The sequence below is a fragment of the Lynx rufus genome, unplaced genomic scaffold (genome assembly GCF_022079265.1).
Source record: "Lynx rufus isolate CCGP_SWC_20201006 ecotype Redwood Valley unplaced genomic scaffold, mLynRuf1.p SCAF_9, whole genome shotgun sequence".
Lineage (NCBI taxonomy): Eukaryota > Metazoa > Chordata > Mammalia > Carnivora > Felidae > Lynx > Lynx rufus.
In genome coordinates, this window is record NW_025814897.1 from 22096252 (window position 1) to 22105810 (window position 9559).

General features: G+C 37.9%; 1 protein-coding gene across 1 annotated transcript; it reads left to right on the forward strand.

Moving 5' to 3' along the window:
• Positions 1-1864: 1864 nt before the first annotated feature.
• On the forward strand, positions 1865-9083 carry CCDC15 (coiled-coil domain containing 15). The gene is made up of 4 exons (XM_047071725.1): positions 1865-1965; positions 5384-5560; positions 5765-5913; positions 7149-9083. Exons 2-4 carry the CDS (start codon positions 5439-5441, stop codon positions 7268-7270), a joined length of 393 nt encoding a protein of 130 aa, XP_046927681.1. The 5' UTR covers positions 1865-1965; positions 5384-5438; the 3' UTR covers positions 7271-9083.
• The last annotated feature ends 476 nt before the right edge of the window (positions 9084-9559 follow it).

Sequence of the window (9559 nt, forward strand, 5' to 3'; positions counted from 1 at the left end):
GATGCACTGTCTTCTTCTCCAAATCTATTTGTCCTCTTCACTTATCTCAAGCACACTATCCTCTGGTTGAGTCATCTTCTCTCTCTTTCCCCTGTCCTCCAAATCTATATTTTATCAGTTGCTAAGACTTATTCATTCTTTCTCCTTAATGTCCTTCTCATTCTTTCCCTCTGTATTAGTTAGGGTTCTCCAGAGAAACAGAACCAAAAATGTGTGTGTGTGTGTGTGTGTGTGTGTGTGTGTGTGTGTGTGTTATACATATGATTTATTGTAAGGATTTGGCTCACATTATTACTGAGACTGACAAGTCCCAAGATCCGCAAGCTGGAGATGCAAGAGAATCAATGGTTTAGTTGTAGTCAGAACCAGGATTGCTGATGATATAGTTGCCATTCAAAGGCTGGCAGGCTTGGGGTGCCTGGCTGACTCAGTTGGTAGAGCATGCAGCTCTTGATCTCAGGGTTGTGAGTTCGAGCCCCACGATGGGTGTAGAGATTACTTTAAATAAATAAACTTAAAACACAAACACACAAAGGCTGGTAGGCTCAATACCCAGGAAAAGCCAGTATTTCAGTTTTAGTGTAAAGGCAGGATGTGACTAATGTCTTAGCTCAAAGCATCCAGGGTCAGGAGGAGTTCCCTCTTACTATTGGGAGGGTCAGCCTTTTTTGTTCTATTTAGTCCTTCAACTGATTGGACAAGGCCCACCTACATTAGAGAAGGCAGTCTGTTTTATGTAGTCTACTGATTTAAATGTTAATCTCATCCAAAAACATCTTCACAGAGGTCCCCTGAATAATGTGCACCCCATGGTCTGTGAAATCAAGTTGATGCATAAAATTAACCATCAGACCCTGCTACCCATCCCCATAGCCTCTGCCCTGATTTGGGCCTATATTAATTTGCTACCCCTACCAGCACTCTTAGTTTCTCAAACTATAACTAGACTCAAGTCCCAGCAGTCCCCAAGTAAGATACAAAGTATGACCTATGAGGAGATACATTACACTCCAAAAAGAATTTATATATATAGAAATCTAGAGAATACATGTAGAATAGGTCATAAAAGGATAGGATCATAGTGGATGGAATATCAAGTTGGATCAGGCAGAATTTATTGGTCTGTGCCCACTCAGCAGAGACTCCAAATTCAGTCTTTTAGATTGAGGGGTTAGAAGAGTCTTTAATATGTTGGTTAGTTGACTAAACCATGGACCCAAAGGTGGCCTATACGAAATGAAGTTAAATGCCAGAACCTCTGGCATATTGTAGAGGAAAGTACCCGAAAGCTTAGAGAGATTGGTACGTTAGAATGAACTTGCCATGTAAGACCTGTTCACCAGCTCTGGGAGGGTCAAGAGGACACACCTTTCACCACCACTGTGAAAAACTTGTGAGGGGAGCCTCAGCATTCTTGAAGAGTTCTGTAGTCACCCTTCTCTGTAGGTCAAACATTACAGTAGGAACTGCAACCACCAAATTGGGATTCCTGATGCAATGAGGATAATGGGACTCTGGAATGGCAGGTACTTAATCAACAAGAAAAGAGGGATGTGGTTACTGTAATTGGATAACTGAGCCAAAGCAATAATCACAATAGTCTGACTCATAGAGACCTATGGCATTTGGATAATAGATCATGGTTCCTTTGTGGAAGACTGAAAGATTAACAGTATAAAATTCTGGCATTGTAGCAGGGTCCTTCCTCAAGGAAACCTGGACTCCACTTCAAGAGGTTCTTGGTCTATAAATTGGCTCAAGTCTGAGAATCGATTGAAGGGCCATTATGACTCTGTTTTGGTCATCTAAGATATATTACTGTTCACTCAACCTAAACTCTTATGCTTATAGAGTCAGGAATCCATGCTGATCCATGGTCTGTGCTCAGTTATTTGGCTGGATGGTCTCAGGGGACTTGAAAGGAACATTATTGGAAAGTTGGTGACAAGGAGATCTGGGGAAGAGGTAAATGTATAGTTCTCTCCAGGCAAAAGATATGAAAATATTTATCTTCCATGTTAATGCTCACCGAAGGGTAACCTCACCATTTAGTCAGTCAGTCAGTCAGTCAGTCAGTCGTCAGTCAATAATTCACTCACTCACTCATCACCAAGGCATGATCCCATAATCATACGACCTTTGAACAAAATGGGAGTTAGGGGCAGCAACATGCTACACTGTCAAAAACCCACATGTAACTTTTGACTCTCCCAAAACTTAACTACTAGTAGTTTATTGTTGCCTGAAAGCCTTCACAATAACATAAACGGTTGATTAACACGTATTTTATATGGTATATATATCTAAAGTAGAGAAAAGAAAATGTTATTAAGGAAATCATAAGAAAGAAAAAATACATTTACAGTACTGTACTGTAAAAAAAATCCATATCAAAGTGGACCCATGCAGTTGAAACTAGTGTTCAAGGCCAACTGGGCATATTCTTTGTGTCTGTTCAGGTCTTTGGCACATTTTTAAATCAGGTTTGTTTTCTTACTGTTGAGTTTTAAGAATTCTTTGTATATTTTGGTTCATGGTCTTTTATCAGATATCTTTTGCAAATATTTTCTCCCAACCTGTGGCTTGACTTCTCATTCTTTTGACAGTGCCTTTTGCAGAGCAGAAGTTTCTGACTTTAATGGAGCCTAGCTTATCAGTTATTTCTTTAATGGATCGTGTCTTTGGTATTGTATCTGAAAAATCATTACCATATCCAAGATCATATAGATTTTCTCCTAAGTTATCTTCTAGGAGCTTTGTAGTCCTGTGTTTTATATTTAATTCAATGAGTTAATTTTGTGACGAGTGTAAGTTCTACGTCTAGACTGAGTTTTTGCATATGGATATTCAGTTGTTCCCACACCATTTGTTGAAGAGACTGTCTTTGTGCCATTGCATTGCTTTGCTTCTTTGTCAGAGATCAAGTGACTCTATTTAGATGGGTCTATTTCTGGGCTCTGTGTTGTGTCGATTGTTCTAATTGTCTGTTCTTCTACCAATACCACACTGTCTTGATTACTGTACCTTTATAATAAGTCTTGAAGTTGAATGGTGTCTGTCTTCCAACTTTGTTTTTCTCCTTCGATATTATGTTGGCTATTCTGGGAATTTTGCCTTTTCCATATACAGTTTAGAATCAGTTTGTCGATATCTATAAAATAACTTGCTGGGATTTTTATTGGGATTTCATTGAATCTATAGATCAGGTTGGGAAGAACATAGACTGTCATGTCATCTGGAAACAAAGATAGTTTTATTTTCCTTCCAATCTCTATATCTTTTATTTCCCTTTCTTGTCTTATTGCATTAGCTAAGACTTTTAGTACCATGTTGAAAAGGAGTGGTGAGAGGAGACAGTCTTGCCTTGTTCCTGATCCTCATGGGTAAGTGTTTAGTTTCTCACCATTGAGTATGATGTTAGCTGTAGGTTTTTTTGGTAGAGTCTTTATCAAGATTAGGAAGTTCCTTTATTTCTAGTTTACCAAGAGTATCATCATAAATGGTGTTGGATTTTGTCAAATGCTTTTTCTGCATTTATTTATAGGGTCATGTGATTTTTCTTATTTAGTCTTTTGATGTGATACATGACATTAATTGATTTTTTTTCATGTTGAACCAACCTTGCATTCCTGGGATAAATCTCACTTGGTCTTGGCATCTAATTCTTTTTATACATTGTTAGTTTTGATGTGCTAACAGTTTTGAAGATTTTTGTCTCTGTGATCATGAAAAATATTGGTCTTTAGTTGTCTTTTCCTGTAATATCTTTGTCTGGTTTTGGTATTAGGGTAATGCTGGCATCATAGGATGAGTTAAGAAATATTTTTTTCTGCTTCTGTTCTCTGAAAGAGGTTGTAGAGAATTGGTATAATTTCTTCTGTGATTGGTGAACCCATGTGGGCTTGGTTTTTGGTTTTGAAATGTTATTAATTATTGATTCCATTAGATCTAGGCTTGTTCTCCAGTGCATTTTTCATCTCAGAAATAGTAGTTTTCATCTTGAGAAGTTTGATTTGTCCTTTTTATATCCTAACTTTTGAACATATAAAATATAGTCATAATAACTAACGTTTTTCTGTGCTAATTCTAATAACTCAGTGCTAAGTTGGTTTTAATCGGTTATTCTCTTAATTATGAGTATATTTAGGAAAACATAAGCTTCTTTTAAAACATAAACATGCTTCTTTGCATGCCAGGTAATCTTTAATTAGATGTCAAACATTGTAAATTTTGCCTTGTTGGTTGCTGAATATCTTTGTATTCATATACATTTTTCTGAGCTTTGTTCTGGGATGTAGTTAAATTACTTTAGAGCTTTGCTTTTATAATTTATTAGATTGTGTCTGGATCAGTGCTCAGTTTGGGACTAATCGTTATTCCCCACTGTGGAGGTAAGATCTTCCTGAAAACTCTACCCAGTGCCCTGTGCATTATGAGTTTTTCATGTCTGAGTGGCAGGAACAGGCACTGTTCCCAGCTCTGTGTGAGCACAAGGCACTCTCCCTTGTTAGTCATTCTGTTGATTCTGTCCCTAACCTCAGGTTCTCTCTTCCAACATGTGCACAGTACTCTGCTGTGTATTAGAAGGAGACCTCTGTAGATCTCTGGGTTTTCTCCTCTCTGGTATTCTGTCTTACGAACTCTAGTTGCCTTTGTGTCCCTGGACTGTGAGCTGTATCTTCTCAACTCAGTCCACCAGGCTCTACCTCAACACTCCCACCCCTGTGCCACTGCCTGGAGACTATGAAGGCTTGGGCAGTTAAAGGGCTCACTTCATTTGTTTGCCATTTGTCAAGAGTCACTGTTTCTCAGTGCCTGATGTTGAGAGCCATAAAAGCCATTGTTTTTGGATTTTGTCTGGTTGATTGTTTGGTTTATTTATCTATCTATTTATTTGGCTGTTTAAGGAAAGAATGCTTTTGTAATTGGATTCTTACAGAAAAACTTTTTTTTTTAAGTTTATTTATTTTGAGAGAGAAGAGTGAGGGAGGGGCCTAGAGGGAGGGAGAGAGAGAGAGAATCCCAAGCAGGCTCCTCACTGTCAGTGCAGAGCCGAGTGTGGGTCTTGAATTCACAAACCTGTGAGATCATGACCTGAGCTGAAATCAAGAAGCAGTGTCTTAACCGACTAAGCCACCCAGGCACCCCCAGAAACACTTTTTTATTTGTAACCAATGGTCATTGCCACTTGAGAGGTTACATATTTATGTGAGCTATAAGATAAACTCAAATCAGCCAGCAGGAATTTTTGAGGCTATTCTAGGGGTGCTAAACTGATTTCCTGACTCCCTTGTTTCTGGGAATTCTTTGAATTATTTGGTTCTAGTAGCTAGTTCTAAATAATGATTTTATGAAATTCCTAACCATGTTATTTTATTCTCAGAATTAAAAAAAAGAAAGAGCAGCAACGTTACGCTGAGGAGCAGAGGATACTAAGAATGAACTTCCATGAAGAGCCATGTTCAGGAGAGAAGATGAGTGAGAAAATAGCCCAGCTACAGCTTGAGGAAGTAAAAGGAGCCAGAGAAAAACAACAACAGAGAGAGAAGGAATGCCAAAGGTATTTTGAAAAGTTCTGCATAAAGTCCTGGCTCTAGCGGAATAGCACTGTATTTCCTCCCGTGCTACTTCCCAGTACAAGAGGAAGAGTTGAGGCATGGAGATGTGAAATAATTTTACTAGTGAAAGCTGGTGAAATAAGGACTCATGCTCATTCTCTTCCTAGTGGTTCACTTTGCCTGATCCTACTGTTATCTTTATATAGATATACGGAAGCTCTAAGAGCCCAGATCCAGGAGAAAATGCAGCTGTATAATATTACTTTACCTCCACTATGCTGTTGTGGTCCTGATTTTTGGGATGCGCATCCTGATACCTGTGCCAACAATTGTATTTTCTATAAAAACCCTAGAGGTAAGCTTCTTAAAGGAATGGTTGGGGCCTGGTGGCAATGAAACAAACAAACAAACAAACAAACAATAAATGTAGTGGTTGTAGTAATTTAGCATTCATTGGTTGTTTACTAGATATCAGTGACTGTTATAACTCCTTTACAAAGCAACTCTTGAGACAATAAAAATGATTATAGTGAGTTAAAATCCTTTTTGAGATCTGTTACCTTCTTGTCTCCATTTATGCTGGGGAAATATTTCCGTTCCACCATAGGGAGACTTGGATTCCAGGTCCTCCTGTGAATGAAGAAATGAGAGCTTGTGTTTTAGGGCCATCGAAGTTAGGCCTCTGTCCAGTTACATTCCCTACTGCCCAAATACTTTAATGTTATTTAACATAGACTTATTACCATCTGTATCCGCATTAGACTGCCACTTCTGCCAGGTGACACTGAGGAAAATGAGGACCAGTATCAGCTCTATATTCAGGAATCCCAGCTAGAGAAAAACAGTCCTTATTATGGTCACCAATGTTTCTGTTTCCTGGCTGTCCTTAAATGTATTTATTTATTACATAGGGTAGAGATTGTGTAGGCTTCATGTGCATACCAAAAATACTGCCAGTATTTGTATTCCCCCTGCCCAGTCTGTGTGATACAAGTTCCTAATCAATTCTGTGAGTTAAATTTTAAAAACACAAATCTTATCATGCCATTCCTCTATTTCTAAAACCTCTAGGGTTCACCATTACAGTACGAAATGCATGCCATATTTAGCATATTTTCTCTCTGGCCCCAGGTGACACTCAGCCTTATCAGACTTGCTACTTCCAGTACACATCACTTTCTTTTATACCTTTTGTGCCATCTATTTTTCTGCCCGGAAGGCCGCCTTTCCTTTACTCTTATTAATCCTCCTAGACCATCTTAAATGTTACTACTTTTGGAAATCTTTCCCCTCTTCCCGGATGTGTTTTCATTCATTCTGAAATTCATTATGTGACAATATTTTGTATATGCCTCTGGTTTGAAAGTATTACCCTGAAACTTAATTATCTCTGTGTCCATCCTCTTCATTATCTTTTCTGTCCTCACAGAGTGCTTGGCATGTACTAAGTACTCGATAAATATGTATTCAATGAATAGGCAAAGTTAATACCTATGAGACTTAGTAGAGAAGCAGTACTAATGGGAAGGAAGTGGGGAGAGTAGTGGAGAATCTGACTGACTTCATCACCGTGCAAATCTTTATTTGCAGCATATACCCGGGCACTACATTCGGTCATCAACTCCTGTGATATCCCTGTGGGGAACTCAGCTCTTCGAGTCGCCATGCATAATTTGGTTTCTGCACACAGACGGACTTTGAAAAATGTGTAATGAGAATCTGAATCCAACTGTTAGTATTTCAGTCTTCATTTAAAGCCAACCCTGAGAAATTATTTAGGAAAAACTGATAAAGTGTATAAAATATGTAATCTAGAAAGAAAGACTGTCCCACGTAACGACCGTCTCTATAATTAGATCATTACCATTGTTTCAGTCTGTGCTTGGGGCTGAAATTGAAAGCTGGCTTCCAAGCTTGTGTTTTTGCCGTGAACTGTGCAGAGTCTCTTGTTTTTAAAAAATGATCAGTTAGACCAGTAAGGTTTTTTTACTTAGCTCTGCTCTGATCAGAAGAGATCATGAGAAATCATTGAGATTATCTCATTTATTGCCTTTTAAAAACTGTTTCTTTGAGTCTTGACAAAACTGGAAATGTCTAGATAAAACAGAAAAGATGATGAAATGGGTTTCTGAGCATCAGTGGCCATCTACATTCCTGTTAGCTGTTCTAGTTGTATATAGCGATTAGAGATGAGAAGAATCTGAATTTGATGCACATTTTGTTTTCCTCAAGATTTTTCTCTCCTGGCTTTTAAACTTATTGCCTCTTTCCCCATTCAGTGCCATTGGCCATAGTACTTTATAATTTTATAATTTTGTACTGTAAAAACAAGGTAAATAAACCCTCTGTCTTTTGAGCTTCTTCTATGTGAAATAATTGTGAGTGACATTTCAAAAAGTAAATCTGAAGTCAAAGTGAGTAAAGGTCCTGCCTTATTTCCCTATCTTTTAAAAATCTGAAGAATGGCATATCTACAGAGCAGATGAATTAAAAATTTCTATAGTTAGTATGAATTTGTTATTTCATCACTGATTTCCTGACACAAAATATGAAAATGTTTAGTATTGAATTAAAGGTACTGAGAATTTCTTTTTCCAACTTTCTCTAATGATCAGTGTTGAAGAAGCACATAGGTTACATCTCAAAAAACGCCTAAACATCAAGCCAGGTCATCAAAAATAAGGGTCAAAATTACCTGTATGACAAGATTGACTGGTTATTTAACCAGATTAATAATCCAGTTCAGTCAAAATCTTTAAGTATTTGTATCCATGATTCAGCCTTTAAGAGTTGTATTTCTAACAGTTTTATTGAGATATAATTCATATACTATGTGATTAACTCATTTGAAATGTGCAGTTCAGTGGTTTTTAGTGTATTCTAGGATTGTGCAAGTGTCACCACTGTCAAATTTTAGAATAGTTTCGTCATTCTAAAGAGATGCCCCCATAATCCAACAATCCCACTACTGAGTATGTATCTGAAATAATTGGAAGCAGGATCTCGAACAGATATTTGCATACCCATGTTCATGGCAGTATTACAGTGGCCAAGAAGTGGAAGCAACCCAAGAAGTGTCTGTCGACAGATGAATGGATAAGCAAAATGTGGTCTATACATACAATGAATATTATTCAGCCTTAAAAAGGAAAGAAGTACTACCACATGATATATGGATGAGCCCTATGAACATGCTGAGTGAAGTAAACCAGTCACAAAAAAGCAAAATGCAGTATGATTCCACTTATATGAGGAACTTAGTCAAATTCATAAAGACAGAAACTAGAATAGTATTGCTGGGGTCTGGGGGGAGGAGGAAATGCAAAGTTGTTGAATGCGTAGGGTTTTGGTTTTACAATATGAAAAAGTATTGGAGATCTATTTTACAACAGTGTGAATCTACTTAACATGACTGAACACAGCGTGTACACACTTAAAAACAATTACAATGGTAAACTTTAGATTATGTGCAGTTTTTTGTTTGTTTTTGTTTTTTTACCACAGTTAAAAATTTTAGGAAGGAAAATTCCATCCCATTAGCAGTCACTTCCCATTCCCTCCTCCCTCAGCCCTCAGCAATCACCAACCTGCTTTCTGTCTCTATAGATAGATTTATGTGTTCCGGACTTTTCATAAGAATGGAATCATACAATATATAATTTCTGTGTCTGGAGTCTTTGTTTAGTATAATTTCTTTTTTTTTTTTTTTTTTGATGTTTCTTTATTTGTGAGAGACAGCAGGAGTGAGGGAGGGGCAGAGAGCGAGAGAGGGAGATACAGAACCTGAAGAAGGCTCAAGGCTCTGAGCTGTCAGCACTGTCAGCACAGGGCTTGACGCGGGGCTCGAACTCACGAACTGTGAGATCATGACCTGAGCCAAAGTCAGACGCTCAACAGACAGAGCCACCCAGGCGCCCCATGTTTAGTATAATGTTTTTAAGATTTTTTCCATGTTTTAGCATGTATCAGTATAATACTTCATTGCATTTTGTTGCCCAGTA